Raw genomic sequence first — 18,223 nt, 5'->3', positions numbered from 1 at the left:
CACTGCCTTGTGCGTAGAGCTTGATAATTGTTCCTTTAATTTGTAACACGGATGATTTAGTGAAGAAAACTGGCTGAGACAGCAGTGAGTCAGTGTTCGTCAAGATCGGCATCTCCCCAAAGCATCTTCCGCCAACAAATGACTCAAATCACTGACTCAATGTTTGCAGTGAAGCATTACAGCTGAGCTCAAACTTCCTTTAAAGTTTAAGCAACAGGGCACTTAGACAATTTCAGATCATGACATTAATACAATCTTATCAGCCCTTCCAACTGTTTATGTCTGTTCCATCAAGTCACGTCTCCAACATCAAGGGTTAACGCCCATACAACAGACAAAATGGACTCAGCTTGAACTTTGCACAGCTATCTAAATTCAATTCAATGCAAAAATTTCTGGCTCCTACTACCAAAAATTGCATCTTTTGAAATGGGGGCAGAACCTCTGCAACCAGGACCCACATGACGTTTTTAAAGGTTCAAAATCCAAGCCTTATTATAGTGCTGTGTGAATGAGAGCGTTTTGGGGGTGCAACGATGCAGGCATGTAGTTTATAAGAGTTCATGAGGTTAGGGAGGGGGTGTATCAAGGGTGCTAGCACTGGGGGAGCAGACAGTCGAATAGTCTTTGACAAAACTGAACAAGGTCCCATGGAGCCAAGGTGCACTTTTAACTGGACTGCCTCAATAGTTAACTCTTCAACCATACGGCATCAATGTTGATTTCACCAGTTTCCACAATTTTTCCTCCCCCCAGCTTATCCCAGATCCAAACCTCCAACTTGACAGCATCCTCTTGAACTTCTCCCAATTGTCCATCTTCCTTCCCACCTATCCACTCCACCCTCCACTCTGACCTATCATCATTACCCCCACCTGCATCTACCTATCGCCTTCCAAGCTACCTTTCCCCAGCCCCACCCCACCCATTTATCTCTCAGCCCCCTTTGGCACCCCTCCTCCATTCCTGATGAAGGGCTTATGCCCGAAATGTCGATTCTCCTGCACTTCGGATGCTGCACCCGCTGTGCTTTTCCAATGCCGCATTTTTTGATTCAATACTTAACTCCCCCAACACCGTAGCCACCTCCAACCTGCTTTCTGTATGGGAGGATGGTAGCCCTAACTCTATCCTCCTCACATCATCCTCCTTGTACTGGAGTGAATTATGTTCCATTCAGAGGTCTTTATACCAACGTAGATCTAATAAAACCAGGAATTTCCCAATTCGAAACTGTTCATTTCGAAAATGAAAATCCAGGTTCATGCGTTTCTTTGGATAAAGCATTTAGCCTGATGATGAGTGGTGGAAGTTTGCACAAATATTATTGAATATATTACAGATAACTTACCGAGGCAGTCCGAGCCACATATTCCATGATGGTGACCAGTCATCTTCAGAGTGTGTGTCTTGATTGGTGTTGCGAGGCATTTGACTGTGGACATTGTCTTTTTCTGCCACCCTAAGTTCTAAAGCTTTGAAAACAACCGAAGAGGAGGCAGCACTATTCTTTATTATGGACACAGCTTCACTTTGTGTCAAGCCAGTTAGCTCAATGCCATTTATGTCCATCAGAATGTCACCTATGTGCAAAGAAAATAAAAAGAAATCTTGGTACCTTTCAAATGACATTACATCTGCTTCTCATACATTCTTTATGAGGCTAATAACTCTTTACATTTAATGTTGCATAGCTTGCTCAGCATGCCCAGCAAAATTACAAACTTTACCATTCTTGTTAAGGTGGACTTTCAACACTAACCAGTAATAACTAAACACTATATTTCTTCCCTTTCCTGGTTACTTGGACCTTATTGAAGGTGGACAGTTGACCCACTCTTGATCCTGTCATCAAAAAGTGAACTGCAGCATTCTGATTAGATTAGATTACTTACTTACAGTGTAGAAACAGGTCCTTCAGCCCACCAAGTCCACACCGACCCACTGAAAAGCAACCCACAAAGACCCATTCCCCTACATTTACCCCTGCATCTCACACTACGGGCCAATTCACCTGACCTGCACATTTTTGGACTGAGGGAGGAAACCGGAGCACCCAGAGGAAACCCATGCACACACGGGGAGAATGTGCAAACTCCACACAGTCAGTCGCCTGAGGCGGGAATTGAACCCGGGTCTCTGGCGCTCTGAGGCAGCAGTGCTAAATACTGTGCAACCTCGCCGCCCACGGGTCGACTTGTTCTCCGGACCATCTCTATTGTGTTCCTTCCATCAACAAGCAAAGTGCAAGAATAGATTCATTCCCTAAGAGATGAACAAAGCAACCATAGTCCTTCTGACAATGTCACAGAACATAAACTTCTGCCCCAACAATTTGCATGTTTGGAATTTGAACTTCTTATGCTAATCTAAACACAAATAAAGCAAATGTTAGGTCTATCCAATGCAAAGTTGATTACTTTGTATTTCTCCAACTAATGGACATGCTGATAAATCTGGGAGATAGGATATAAAAATAGGAATATCTTGCTACAATTGTACAGGGCAATGGTGAGACCACACCTGGAGTCCTAGAATAGTTTTGTTTTCCTTACTTCAGAAGGGGCATTCTCGCATTAGGACTGGTTCAGACTGATTCCTGGGGTGAAGGGGTTGTCTCAGGAGGACACGTTAGGCATGAACTCATTCCAGTCAAAAATGTGGCGCTGGAAAAGCACAGCAGGTCAGGGAGCATCTGAGAAGCAGGAGAATCGATGCTTCGTGTATAAGCCCTTCATCATTCCTGAACTGTTGATTCTCCTGCTCCTCAGATGCTGCCTGACCCACTGTGCTTTTCCGGTGCCACATTTTTCCAGCATCTGCAGTCCACCCTTTCTCCTCGTGTACACATTACAGAATGAGAAGTTATTTTATTGGAAGATTCTTACGCTTGGAAAATTCTGAGCGGCTTGACAGGTTGGATGTGAAAAGATGCACTGGGGAAATCTTGAACCAGGAGGCACAATTTAAAAGTAATGGATCTCCCACGTAAGATGAATGTCAGAAAAAATTATGTCTCTCAAGCATTATCAGTCTTTTGAATTGTCTTACACAGAGTACAGTGGAGGCTGGGTCATTGAATATATTTAAGGCGAAGTTAAGCAGATTTTTAATTGGCCAGGGGAGTACAGAGAGATAGGCAGGTAAGGAATGTTAAGGCCATAATTACATCACATCTTATTGAATGGCAATGGAGACTCATTGGGCCAAATGGTCTGCTTCTTCTCATGTTTCTTATGCTTTTAAGAAATCGGTGACACTGAGATGAGTAAGTCTCAAAATACCATAGCAAGGTCATAGTTAGGGGTCAGATTTAGGGACAGAGATTTGAAATTCTAGCCAATGTAATTTAATGCATACATTTTAGGAACAGGTTGCAATTTACTCTTCCTCAGTCACATTCTAACAGCATTTTGGGAGCAGTTCAATTTAGTCACATCATTCCTGAAAATTTTAAGATAGATCGATTCCTTCCAAGTTCCCAATGGGGATAGAAGATCACAATGGTATAAAGCTCCTGCTCTCAAAATGGACAGGTTCACTTTGGGTGAGGGGGAGGGGGAAGGGCAAAGTACTGGCTGGACTGAAACCCTGCTGTTATCAAAATTGTATTGAAGGAAAATTGTGGTGATTTTAAAGGAAATGTAAAACAATTCATTTAAACCATAGTGTCAAGAATGTAGCAGCCACATATTTATTGCTGTATAGAAAATACTAATTGAGCACACAATTTCTGAATGGTATAAAACATTCGACTGTATAAATAATTTACAACAGGCTCTTAGTTACCCTTCTTTATTCTGCCATCATTCCCCAAGCAGCCATCAGGATGTACATTTGCAACATAGATCGGGAGATCCCAGCCTTTGCTCAGTAGACCTCCTGATACTGTCATCCCCAAGGTCTCGTGAGCTCCTTTGCTAACACTGATGATCTTTTCATGGCACGTGAAGGCATGAACAAAATTCTAGGAATAAAATCACAGACAAAACGCTATTATGTATTATGCTAAAATGTCTAGGTTGCTTCTAGGAGTAGCAATTTTAACGTAACCTGATCTTACGTCCTTATTCTTTTTTTAAAAAAATTAGTTTAGGAATAATTATTTTAATACTTACTTCTTTTTGCATATTACACATGTAAATATATTATTTTTCTGCACTTATTCAATGTAACACATCTGGACAGTATCTTGTATGAGCCTGAATGATGTGGGCAATGGTGAGATTTGTGGTAAAATTGCATGAGATGTCTCACAAGGTCTGTATCGATCTCAGGAGCAACTTGCGACATCTTTTATGCCTGTTCCAAGCAGGGAGGATGGTTTCATACTGGACAGAAGTGGGCTGCCAATTAAGGGCTCGTTTTACACTTTATTAACACAACTCACCTCTTTACTATTCAACTCCCTAGCTTACCATATGTGTTCAACAAGCAAGATCTCAAAAGTCAGAGCAGATACCTGGTGAGGTCTGTGCCTTTGCAGGCAGGCAATAGCTCCATATCTGATGGCCCGGGTGTTGCACTGACACTGTCGGGAAGATGGACTGGGCTCAGGCCACTTCTTGTCCAGGGATGTCTACTTTCTTCACTCAAGGGGGTGGACAGTGATCAGTCAGTCCCAAACATCCCAAGGGAGGAAGAGGAAAGAGGGTGGAAACATAGCCTGTGCTGTTGAAAACAGACTTAGGAATCTATTCCTAAGGATTGATAGCTGCAGGATAGAGGCAAGTGAGGGAAGACAAATGTGAAAGATGGAGCCTTGTAAAGGGAAGTGAGAGTAAAGCATGGATAAAGGACAGGGCAATGTGGGAGGGGGTTTTGTCCTGAGTCAGCCACACCCTGACTTCAAGCAGGAAACACAGTGTATAAATACACCTGATACAATCACCACACATCCCAGGGGCTGGGGCTGGGGGCTTGGCTGGTGAAGGGTCATGTAGTCAACTTGAGTGGGGACCTAGGGAGGTGCGAGATCTGTGGGGTTCACATGAAGGGTACCAGGAAGGGGATCTAGATGCTCACGTCCTCACCAATACACAGGGGTGGGGGTCAAGAGCACTCATTGTCTTCTTCCATTTGGCTGGGATTCAGAAGTTGCAATGGGAAGGAAATTGGCTGTGGGCAGACTGTGTAGACATGGTGAGGGAGGGAACACTATACAGGACCCAGACCTGAGGGGTCACTAACGGCTGGCCATCCTAATGCATTGACTGTGTGCAGCGCTGTCCACCTACTGCTCCAGACATTGCTGACCACTTCACTTGCAGCAACACCTTCACACACAAAGGACAGGAAAATATTTCAGGATGAGAAGCAATGGGATCAGTAGAACATACAGCCCTATAGATTTGCCATGTTCATTTTGCATCCACGTAGTGCAGTAGGCTCTACTATTGATTCATGGTACATCCTATATGGATGTGTAGTTAGGCGTCATCCTGGTACTACAGTATTTTGGGGGCTACACAGAGTCAAACAGCTGGAGTACAAAAACAAATCACAATTATATAAATGTGACAGCACATTGTATGTGTGCTCCTAAAGTATCCTCAAGAAATTTTCTTTTCCTTTCCCTCCACTATGTCTATGTGTTTTACAGGTTTCCCTGGATGAGGTGGGGAGGGGCTGCTGAGCTGGAGCAACCTCTGGGGTTGGGAGGGTGTATCAGGACAGCCCTGACATGCTGAGGGCCTTCTCACCGGATACAAGTGAACCTAGTTCAGCCACGACTGCAATGCCCTGAGAAGTGTCTTTGCAAGGACCTTGAGATGGGTGCCTCCTGCAGTAGCTTCTCTGTCCCCTTGTGGTTTTGGTACCTTGTGAAGACCAATAGCTGGGGCAATGGAGTGCAGGTCTGTGTTCTCCTCCAGTGGACCCAAAGGTGAGAGGCCTGGCTCTCAATGCAACTGCCAACCTGGTGTGTGGGTGTATGTGTGTACGGGTGTGTGTGTGTGTGGGTGGGTGTGTGGGTGCGTGTGTGGGTGTTTGTATGGGTGTGTGTGGGTGCGCATGTGGGAGGGGGTGGTGCAGGGGACGATGGTGACATGTTCGAGGCAGTAGCAGGGTCTCCCAAACTTAGTTGCACTGCTACAGCCTCTGGGGAACCAAGGCCACAGCATCTCCCAGAGCTGCCTGCTCCTGCTCCCTGCCTGCTGACACCACCGGGTCTCCTCCTGCTTGGAGCTGGTCAGGAGCAAGGTACCGGGCATTCAAGGAATTCTATGAAAGAGGGTAGTACGGACATTAGTGCTGATGCAGGTAGCCATAACTGGGTGAGGTGTACCCAGATAGTGAGTAGACAGTGTAGAGGGTATGAAGGGTTAGTTGCCTGGGAAGCTGGGGGCAAATGAGAACAAGTGAGGAAAGATATTGCAAGTATTGGCTTCAGCCTTGACAAGAGGTGGGCACAGTATCAGAGATAGAGTGAGTGTGAGTGGCAGAGAGAAGAGTGGGGCACTTATCCTGGCAGAGTGGAGGTGGGCATGGACAGTTTTGGGGCATTCCAGGTCATTCCTCCACAGCACTGAGGCTGCACTGACCCGAGTGGTGACTGTGGGACCAGTCCGGTGTGGCCTCGTCTGCTGATCCTCCGGGAAAAGGGGGCGCCACCATGGCACCAGCTCCTCCACCAGGAACTACAAATCCCTGTGGGAGAATCACAGTGCCATCTTCCCCTTTCTCCAACATCTCTGCACTGTGTCTGTCACCAATCAGCACAGCTTCGGAATGCCAGTGGTCATTCAGGGACCAAACGATCTTTTAAAGATAAGACAAGGATCAGGGAATGCTGAGTGGCGAGGTATTCCGGTAACAACGTATCATAAAACTGGACTCGAATCGAGCGAGAGAGATACCATAGCAGCAGGGTAGTTAGTTAATGAGGGAAGTTTGGTGAGATATAGCTCGCACAGCCTTGAAGCAAAAATCCCTCCAAAAAAACCTGACGTAACTCAAAAAAAAGCCCAAGATTCTCATCAATATGCAATGTTTGTGTCATCCATTTGTCTTTCTATGAAAGTTCCTGGAGAGCTACAGAGCAGATTAAGCCAAAACTGCTGACATGACCAGTGTAGAACACAGGGAAAATGGTTAATAATGATTATTGTCTTTCAAAGATCAGCTATTCAAGCTGCATGTCATATCATAAAGACTGATAGATTTTATATCAGTAAATTACTGGAACAGCTTCCTGTAAGCTAGTGAACAGATGCACCATTTGGTACTGAACAATGTCACAGATTATAAGACCTCACACTTGGGACAGGATTTCCAAAGGTCACTGGGGAAAAGGACTGATATGGGGGAGGTTTTGGAATTCCACATCACCAGCCAGCTGGCTGGTTACCAGCTCTAAAGAACCCCTCCAGGCCATCTCCAAGAAGTTTGTGCGAAAAAGCTGCCTGCTGTAAGCAGTGTATAGCCAACTGAAGGAATTATCAGGCCTACAAGAGTCTTTCTCCCATTTGACTGAAATTTCCCAGTCAGAGGGCAAGATCCAATCTGGCAGCCGAGACTAAGCCAGGGAGAGGAGGTTAGCTCTAACTGGGAAACAGCCATTCGGAGGTGCCCTTTCCTTCCACTGGTTTTGGTAGCTCCACCTTGGAATGCCAATGTGCCATCAATGGCAGCTCTACTGTCTTGGGAGTTTTCCATCCTTAATTATATAGCAAGCCCACTCACTGGCCATTAATTGTGTAACTCTCCAAAAACATAAATCAAGTGACTTTTCCCAACATAGAGTCATAGAATCATACAGCAAGGAAACAGACCCTTCGGTCCAACTCGTCCATGGTCAGATCTCATCCTCACCTTTGGACCCCAATCCAAAACAGAAAATCCAATCCTTGGGCTCTACAAATAACCTCAGCACTGCTAGACTAGAATAATAAAAAATAAATCAAACCTAGATCCCTTTGCTGGTTATTACCCAACAATAAACGATGGAGCTGTACCGAGAGGATGTTGAAGAAAATCACTGGTCACTTATACAAACAATTCCAACAGATGTCAAGGTTTATACATCAAGACCAGCCATTGTGGGAATGGTTTCCAGAGCTACTGGAATAGCAGTAATTGTTGGAGAGCCTCAGGAAAAGTGGGGAGAAAAAGTAATAGAAAATTGGGGAGTAACTAACCTCATCCATATATGAAGAAAGTACAGACACCAACTCGCAATATACATTCTCCCAAAAGAATGACAATATTGGAGTAGTTTAATACAGAAGTGCAACCCAAGCTATAAATCATATCAGTAAAAGCTCACTGCTATCAATATTTATAAATATACATAACTAGACAAAAAAAGGGAATACTTTAATCCTGTTAAGACAGTAATCCCAATACCTAGCTGAGCCTTCACAGTGCTGACTCTGACAGCCGTGGGATGGAGGAATGCCCATCACATAACGTCAGTCCTCATGAGGTTTGTACATGTGAGATTGATTACATCCAAAACTGAGTCATATCCACAAATCTGACAAAGGAACTTAACTGCTGATGAATGTAAATGATGAATCAAGTTTAGCATCCTGAAGCAGTCACTGGTGGTGCATATCAGGTTACTCCCACTTCTTGAATTATTCTGTTAAGCTGGACTGATTCAGCATTCTTCACTCAACCGAAAGCATCAAGGAAAGCTGGTCACTCAATGATGGAATGGTACAACACCAAAGGTGGCCTTTCAGCCCATTGTGCCTGTACCAGATCTTCAGTGGAACTAACCAAACAGTCCCACAAACTATCCAAACAGCTCTGCATTTCCCCATAGCTCTACATCTTCTCGGAAGACTTCGTGACGGCTGGTGGGTAAGTTTGGTCGTTTATTTAATAGTTAAAAATTTAAAGTTTTCCTTTAAAAAAGCGGTAGCAGACCCGGAAGGCGCGCTAGGTTACTTGGGTAAGGTTTTTTTTTCTCCCCTTATTTAAACGCGGGCTCCGAGTTTTAGGCCTCAGTCTCTCGGAAGACTTCGCGACGGCTGGTGGGTAAGTTTGGTCGTTTATTTAATAGTTAAAAATTTAAAGTTTTCCTTTAATTGCGGGATATAGATAAGTTGCAGAGCTGGGCGGAAATGTGGCAAATGGAATTCAATGTAGCTAAGTGCGAAGTCGTTCACTTTGGTAGGAATAACAAGATGATGGATTACTGGGCTAATGGTAGGCTACTTGGTAGTGTGGATGAGCAGAGGGATCTTGGTGTCCATGTACACAGATCTCTGAAAGTTGCCACCCAGGTAAATAGTGCTGTGAGGAAGGCATATGGTGTACTGGGCTTTATTGGCAGAGGAATTGAGTTCCGGAGTCCTGAGGTCATGTTGCAGTTGTATAAGACTCTGGTGCGGCCTCATCTGGAGTATTGTGTGCAGTTTTGGTCGCCATACTATAGGAAGGATGTGGAAGCTTTAGAACGAGTGCAGAGGAGGTTTACCAGGATGTTGCCTGGAATGGTAGGAAAATCTTATGAGGAAAGGCTGAGGCACTTGGGGCTGTTCTCATTGGAGAAGAGAAGGTTTAGGGGAGATCTGATAGAAGTGTATAAGATGATTAGGGGTTTAGATAGGGTAGATACTAAGAACCTTTTACCGCTAATGGAGTCAGGTGTTACTAGGGGACATAGCTTTAAATTAAGGGGTGGTAGGTATAGGACAGATGTTAGGGGTAGATTCTTCACACAGCGGGTTGTGAGTTCATGGAATGCCCTGCCCGTATCAGTGGTGAACTCTCCTTCTTTATGGTCATTTAAGCGGGCATTGGATAGGCATTTGGAAGTTATTGGGCTAGTATAGGTTAGGTAGGATTCGGTCGGCGCAACATCGAGGGCCGAAGGGCCTGTACTGCGCTGTATCCTTCTATGTTCTATGTTCTATGTTCTCCAAGTATTTATAATTTCTCCTTTGAACGTTGCTGCTGACTCCATTTCCCCCATGCTTTCTGGTAGTGCATTCTAGATCACCACTGATCACTTTGGAAAGAAAAAGGTTTCATGGCCCTCTGGTTCTTTTGGCAATTTACGTTAAACCCGTTCTCTCTGATTAATGACACTTATACCACTGGAAATAGTTTCTCCGTGTTATAAAGTATATACCACAAACAGGTTAACAGTTATCTCCTGTCAGACTTCACTCATTAGTATCTGTAAGACTGCATCTGTGTGGAACTAGTCGTCGGCAGTTAGATTCTGTGGCCACCTCATACAGCACTTCCTGTAAGCATATTTCGAATTACTAAATTAAATTACCCCTTAACCTTTCTCTGTGCTAAGAACAACTCTGGCTTCTCCAGTCTCTGAACATAATTTTTGAAGTCTGTCATTATCATACCGCTCTTAATAATCTCTTTTCTACCCTTTCGTAGGCCTCAAATGTACTAAACTGTGATATCCAGAATTGGACATAATATTGGACATAATAGTCCTGCTCAGGTCTAACTAGTGTTTCAAGAAGCTTCAGCATGGCCTTCTTGTTTTTGTATACGTCATCTCTTATAATAAAAACAAGATCCCATTTTTTTTTCAACCTTCTCAACTTGTCCTGTCAGTTTCAGAGATTTGTCACTCTATTCCTGTAACCCTTTAAACCTGTATGATTTTACAGTTTATCTTGATCACCTATATCCCGTGCCCAAATCTATTACTTCACTTGCTTTTTTTCAGTTGCTGTCTGCCCATGTCCTCCTGAGTTCAGTTACTATCCTCCTCACTCTTCACTGTATTTTCAGCTGTCATGTCATTTCAGAATTTAAACATGTACCCTACCTAATCAAATCATTAAAATGCACATTAAAAATAGTTTCAAGCCAAAAAACTGTAATTCACCCAAATTTAGAAACAGGAATGTGAGGGATTGACAGGTGTACAGTTGGAGCAGGAGTCATGGGGCATGTCCTCGGAAAGGTAAATAGGTATTATGGTCATTACAGTCATCAGATTTTGTGATTTTTGTTACATTTTGACTGAATGCTTCCACTCTGACTGATGCTTACTATGCATCTGTTGTTTTTGTTGGGAACACTTATATTTTTGTTTCTGTTTGCTACCAGTATTTAACATTGTAATTTTCCAGGGCTAGCTTGGATGGCTGGTTTGTAATGCAGAGTGATGCTAACGGTGCAGGTTCAATTCCTGCACCAGCTGAGGTGATCATGAAGGTCCGCCCTTCTCAACCCTGCCCCTCACCTGAGGCATGGGTGACATTCAGTTTAAATTCACCACCAGTCATCAATCCTATGGTCCTCTGGAACCAAGGTGACTTTACATTTGATTCTTGATACTGGGCGATACATGTTGCTGTTTCAAGGGTAAAGAAATCTCTCTAAGAGTGCTGGGAGTTTGGGGGGGCAGGGTGTGTTTCACCAAACACTATAATGATACACTGGCCATTTTACCCATCCTGAGCATGACCTTGGATCTGCATTTACAGGAGTAAATGCCCAGTTGGGCCTGGGTCTGAAATTATCCATCTTCAATGTTCCTGCCTCACAAAACAGCCTGCCGTTCAGTTGTGAAGTGCATTGGAGTGGGTTTCTGAATAAGTCCAACCCTCTCTGCAGAACTGAAGGTTACCACAATATGAAGCTTTCATGCTCCAGAACCATTCCTAACTTGAGGTACGTGCTAATTTCAAAGTAGATAGGTTTAATATGTTGTATAAACATATGTTAGGGACAGCTCTCAGTGCCATGCCAAGCAAAAAAATAATCGAAATTCCAACTTCAGAAGACTAACCAACACAATTATTTTTGTTTCATTCCCCACAAGCTATAATCCTTCTTAATTATTCAATTAAACCCAATTTGTGTTCAGTTTCCACTAAATTCTGTGCTATGAACAGACTTCAATCAGAAACTGTTTAGATTCTCCAAACACACCATGCAAGTTCCTCACAGCCCAGAGAAATAAACATCTATCTCCGTATTGAAACACAATCTCTGCAATAAAATCAGTTTATATCAGAATGTCTACCTAGCTGATATTATACTCTGAATTTTTGTTTTTGAGTCAGGACCGCAGAGTCAGGACAATTCCTAACTCCACAAATCTGACACGGGTAGATTTTGGACGTTTATTTGGTGCGTGTGCATGTGCATGCGTGCACACACATGAGTCTTATCAATTCCTGGTGGGAGAAGCTGCAAACAATGTTGCAACTGCTGGCTGTTGGAGCCTGGCCAGGCAGAAGGCTTGGCTCAATGTGTCACGTTGTCGATGCAGTGATTGAAACAAGTGAAGAGCAGAACAACCTGATGCAGATACACCTTTAGATCATTCTGTACATCAGTCTACACAAACCATAACCTGCCCTCACTCACCCTTCTGTGAAAATGATAGGTGCTATGCTCAGAGGGCTGGGCATCTGGAATTAGGTCACTGTAGCCATTTTCAGAATGATTGAGGGGCTGTCTAACTTTACAAAAAAAAGTGCAGGCCTTTAAAATGAGAGATGATGCTTTGGTAGTTGGGATTCTGACCTGTTCAAAAGAATATGAAAATAGAGAGGCTTGGGCCAAACATTAACCTTCCAACTTGTATAGATAAAATCCACCATCTCTGTGGGGAGATTTCTCAGGGGGTGATAGATGGGATCTAACTCGATGTGTTTGTTGATAGAGATACAGATGAGGAAGGATACCACTTTGACTGGGACAACACACCCATCTTAGGAAAAGCAAAACAAAGACACGCACGAGGATTCCTAGAAGCATGGCATTCCAACCAGAACTCTATCAACAGTGTTAGACCCCATCTATCACCCCCCTGAGAAAAGGAACAGGAAGTGACTTCACCACAGGAAATAACATCACCAACCCCTAAACAAACCCAAACGTATAAATAGAAAGCAGGAATTTTCAGCATTGCTTCGCCTGAGGCCCACTAAAGATGCTACCTAGTAAGGTAACAAAACATCTGGAAATAAACCTTGCAGCTTAGTGATTTGAATCATGTCAACTCAAGAGGAGACAGTGTCATAATGGTAAAGTTAATAGACTAGGAATGTAGAGGCTGAGGTGAATACTTTTGGGATTTGATTCCAGTCTGGTGAATCTTCAATTCATCTAATAGCTCTGGAATTGAAAGATAACCTTGGTAATTGTGATCAGGAAACTATCATTATTTGTTGTAAAAGTCCATCTCGTTCACTAAATTCCTTTAGGGAAGGAAATCTGCCTTCTTTAGCTGGTCTGATCTACATTTTTATTATCAGATGGCAGCAATGTGATCAATATGAGCTTCTGCACTTATGAACGGGTGACAAGCACTGGCCTTGCTAGTGACACCCACATCCATGAATTTTTTTTTAAAGAAAAGCTCTTAAAGTGTCCAAACTTTGTAACAAGGTACAGTATATCAATAGAACTGCAGGGATCGCAAATAGAGGAAATTCCATTTAGAAAAATAACATCTCCTGATAACTGAAGATGTAGTTAAAGTACAAAGTCTTAGCATCTACCCCTATAAGTTTAACATTCAACATCCAGCACTACTTAGTTAACTACTGTAATGTCAGCCTAGATTATGTATTCACCCCTGTTTTGGGGAATATGAACCTATAGGCTTCTGATTCAGAATCAACACCAATGCTGTCTTGCTACAAAAACAGAAAGTGCTGGAGAAATTCAGCAAGTCTGGCAGCATCTGTGGAGAGAAAAACAGTTAATGTTCTAAAGGGTATTTGTTTCAGATTTCCAGCATCTGCAGTTCTTTTGTTTTATTACAATACTGCATCGATCTGCAAATGCTTAGGGCTTCATGTGTACTCAAAATCAAAAGATTGAGCAATTTCCCCAGGCATCCTTCAAGTTGGTGGACATTTTATAAAGTCAGTGGTTTAGACGTTTTCATGACTTCGCACTCATTGCAGACATTACTGAGCACCAACTATTTTATCTCCAGAATCAAACGGAATGGAAATGTGAAAATCATTTTGTAAACATTCAGTTGAAAATTGAATAATGACTGATAAAACCCAGGCCCACAGCAACCATTGTTTATTCTGAAATACATCCGAGTACACTCCGCTACTCTTCACTGACGTTTTTATATCACTGCCTAAATCACTTTTCTGGCAACTCTAACCTCGGTAAGTACTTTCCTATGATAGACATCAGCTTTAACTGACCTTCTTGTTCTCTAGGAGATAAATATTTGCAGATATTTAGTCTAATAAGCACTTCATTACTGTATTATCCCCCAGTTGCCCCACATTCTGAATATTTATTTTGCGTTGTCTTTGGTTAGAAGCATAGCAATTACAGAAAAATCCCTTCATAGATTTTCAAATTAAAATTAAATTTAGCAGTCTTTTTTCTTTGTTTTTTGTTTTAATAGGTCCTCTTGTACCAGGGATTATTCTGTTGTGAGTGAAGTGTAATTTTCCTAATGTCTCTAACAGGAACAATGTAGCCCACAGAATTGCATAATTGAAACAAAACCATCTGGGGAAATGTATCTATTATTCCCAAGATTGTGGAAATTCACACACAACTCAAAAAAGGAATTCCAGGAAAGTATAACTCAGTGTCACTGGAAAGACTCCTCCCAGGATCTGCCACTGCTACGCCATTATCACAGATTTTGTGAGAGAAGCCAAACATAATTCAATCCAAGATGCTTAGTTTGGGGCACTGCCCCAACAGATAAATGGGAATTTAACCTTTTTTTTAAAAAAATGGTCAGGAACTTCAGGAGTTGGATCTCCATTCTATTAGTTTGTTGCAAAGCAGACCAGATATTCAGAAATCCATTGTACTTTTGGAAGTGACAACTGATATAAATCACTAATCTAGTTTTATCCGTAAGCTCTTTAGGGGCGTATTTTCCTCTCATCACCACTGAAATAACAATATCCAGTCACCAAGTCACCCTTTATTTGCACACGTAGGACAAGACACTGACCCAGCTAGCTCCGAACCAGCTTCGAGAGTGAACATAACCTCTGACACTCATGTTTTTATCTATCAGCTAGGACTTGCTGATTGGACTGGGTTAACAGCCTCAGTCAGGGAACTCAGATTCTATGAGATCCACCTGGCTGACACTACATTGTCCAAGTTGCTTTACCCATTTATTCTATAAGCCTGTTGTGTGGCATTAAACATCTTTCACAAGCTAATGTACACCACATCAGTAACATCAGCATCATCAGCCCTCTCTGTTACCTTGTCAAAAATAAACTACATCAAGTTAGTTAAACATAATTGTTCCCTCACAAAATCCATGCTGGCTCTCCCTAATTAACATGTGAAGTTATTTTTGCCCTTGATGTGATTTTTTTCCAAATGATTGTTTCTAAAAGTTTCACTGCTGGAGAAGTTAATCTGACTAGTCAGTAATTTTTAGGGTTATCTTTACAACTGTTCTGAATGAGTGCACAATTGCAATCTTCCAGTCCTCTGGTTCTATCCCAGACTCTCAGGAAGATTGACAGATTATTGCTATTGCCTCAGCAATTTCCACTCTCCTTTCCTTCAGTATTCTTTGATGTATCCCAGCTAGTTTAAGTGCCTTGTCAACTCTAAGCAGCAAGAGTTGAGCCAATACATCTCCGAATCACCACCACATGATTTCTTTTCTTTCACACCACGGCATGGGTAACATCTGTTTCTTGGTAAAGATAGATACCAAATATTCATTTACTATCTCAACTCTGCTCCCTGCCACCATTTGTAAATTCCCTTTTGGGTCCCTAATCAGTCCCTATCCTCCTTTCAGTACCTTTTAATTATTTAAGTGCCTATAGAAATCCTGGAGACTCCCTCTTTTGTTAACTGCCAGTCTTACAAACATACAAACCTGGAACAGATATAGGCCATTTGGGCTTCCAACCTGCTCCACTATTTGATAAGATCATGGTTGATCTGTTCGTGTTCCGAGTTCCACATTCCCATCTATCCAGATAGCCACCGAGTCCGCAGTTCAACAAGAATTTAGTCAACTTTGTCTTAAAAACATTCATTGACACCACCTCCACCATCTTCTGAGGCAGAGAGTTCCAAACTCTCACAACTCACTTTAAAAAAAGCCTCTTCTTTGTCCTAAAAGGATGGTCCGAATTTGGAAATCGTCTCTCCTGGATTTGCAATCACTCATGGCAGGGAGAAAGTGAGGACTGCAGATGCTGGAGATCAGAGCTGAAAAATGTGTTGCTGGAAAAGCGCAGCAGGTCAGGCAGCAACCAAGGAGCAGGAGAATCGATGTTTCGGGCATAAGCCTTTCTTCAGAAATGAGGAAGTTGTGCTAAGCAGGCTAAGATAAAAGGTAGGGAGGAGGGACTTGGGAAGGGGCATTGGGAATGTGATAGGTGGAAGGAGGTTAAGATGAGGGTGATAGGCCGGAGAGGGGGTGAGGACAGAGAGGTCAGGAAGAAGATTGCAGGTCAAAAAGGCAGTGCTGAGTCCAAGGGTTGGGAACTGAGATAAGGTGGGGGGAGGGGAAATGAGGAAGCTGGAGAAATCTGCATTCATCCTTTGTGGTTGGAGGGCTCCTAGGCGGAAGATGAGGCGCTCTTCCTCCAGGCGTCGTGTTGCCATGGTCTGGCAATGGAGGAGGCCAAGGACCTGCATGTCCTTGGTGGTGTGGGAGGGGGAGTTGAAGTGTTCAGCCACGGGGCAGTTGGGTTGGTTGGTGCGGGTGTCCCTGAGGTGTTCTCTGAAACATTCCGTAAGTAGGCGGCCTGTCTGCCCAATGTAGAGGAGGCCACATCGGGTGCAGCGGATGCAGTAAATGATGTGTGTGGAGGTGCAGGTGAATTTGTGATGGATATGGAAGGATCCCTGGGGGTCTTAAAGGGGAGTGAGGGAGGAGGAGTGGGCACAGGTTTTGTATTTCTTGTGGTTGCAGAGGAAGGTGCCAGGAGTGGAGGTTGGGTTGGTGGGGGGGTGTGGACCTGACAAGGGAGTGGTCCTTCCGGAACACTGATGGGGGTGGGGAGGGAAATATATCCTTGGTGGTGGGGTCTGTTTGGAGGTGGCGGAAATGATGAAGGATGATGCGATGTATCTGGGGGTTGGTGGGGTGGTAGGTGAGGACCAGTGGGATTCTGTCCTGGTGGTGATTGGAGGGGCGGGGCTCAAGGGTGGAGGAGTGGGAAGTGGAGGAGATGCGGTGGATCACTCATGACAGTAAACATCCTTTTCATGTTCACCTTGTCAAGATGATTACAACTTCAACCAAAGCCCCCCCTCTTGTTTCTAAGTTGTGGTGAAAACAAACACAGCCTGTCCAATATTTCCCCATCAAGACAACCTGCTCATTCCATGTCTCAATCTGGTAAATCTCCTCTGATTCACCTCCAAACCAATTAAATCCCTCATTGAATATGGAGACTGAAGTATGAAAGATGTCATCTCATCAATGCATTGTATATTAAGGCATACCATCTTTAAGTTCAACTCCTCTCATATTAAAGGAAAACATTCCACTCGCTTTCTTAATCACTTGCTGTACCTGCTTACTAACTGCTTGGGACTTATGTACTAAAATACCTAAATCGCTCTACAGCTTGGAAATCTGCAGTCAATCTGCAGTGCAACCAAATAATGTTTTTTTTAATTCTTCCTGCCAAAGCAAAGAACTTCACATTTCCCCACAATTTCTCATTATACTCCATTTGTCAGAGTTTTGCCCACTTACTAAACACATCTGTATCCATCTGCATCTTTATCATACCACCTTCACAATATATTTTCCTACCTATCTATATCATCTGCCAATTTCACAAACCATATCATTAAATCAATGATAAAATTTATAAGAATTTGGGACCATCACAGACCCCTGAAAGATCCATTCAAACACCCACTTATACATATGTTCTGTTTAATGCTAGCCAACCAATTTTCTATCCACATTAGTATACTACCTTCTACATCACAAATTTCTACTCCACACAATAACCTTTCATGTAGAACCACGTCAAATGCCTTTTGGACATCAAAGTACATTATAAACAGGCTCCACTTTATCGACAGAACATATAATTCTTTCAACAAATTCCAAAAAATTATTTAAACATTATTTCCCTTTTACAAAACCATTCGTACCATCCTGATTTCCTCAAACTATTCCAAGTGCCCAGTCAAAATCTGCTTAATGATCAATTCTAACACCTCCCCCATGACAGATGTCAAACTAACTGGCCTAAAGTGTGCTGCTTCTTTTCTTGAATAGAGTAATTATATCTCCTCATTTCCAGTCTATTGGATTTTTGCCAGAATCTAACAAATTTTG

General features: G+C 43.0%; 1 protein-coding gene across 2 annotated transcripts in view; it reads right to left on the bottom strand.

The window, feature by feature from the left end:
* Positions 1–18,223, bottom strand: part of lnx1 (ligand of numb-protein X 1) — a 199,443-nt gene that overhangs the window by 28,114 nt on the left and 153,106 nt on the right. For both annotated transcript variants that reach the window (XM_060824180.1, XM_060824188.1), the window contains exons 8-9: positions 3,790–3,967; positions 1,352–1,583 (exon numbers count right to left, since the gene is read on the bottom strand). In XM_060824180.1, the coding sequence (XP_060680163.1) occupies positions 1,352–1,583; positions 3,790–3,967 (410 nt within the window). The remainder of the gene's footprint in view (positions 1–1,351; positions 1,584–3,789; positions 3,968–18,223) is intronic.

This window comes from Hemiscyllium ocellatum, chromosome 1, assembly GCF_020745735.1.
Source record: "Hemiscyllium ocellatum isolate sHemOce1 chromosome 1, sHemOce1.pat.X.cur, whole genome shotgun sequence".
NCBI lineage: Eukaryota > Metazoa > Chordata > Chondrichthyes > Orectolobiformes > Hemiscylliidae > Hemiscyllium > Hemiscyllium ocellatum.
The sequence above is the reverse complement of the archived record's forward strand: the minus strand, read 5'-3'. Positions and strand labels throughout refer to the sequence as shown.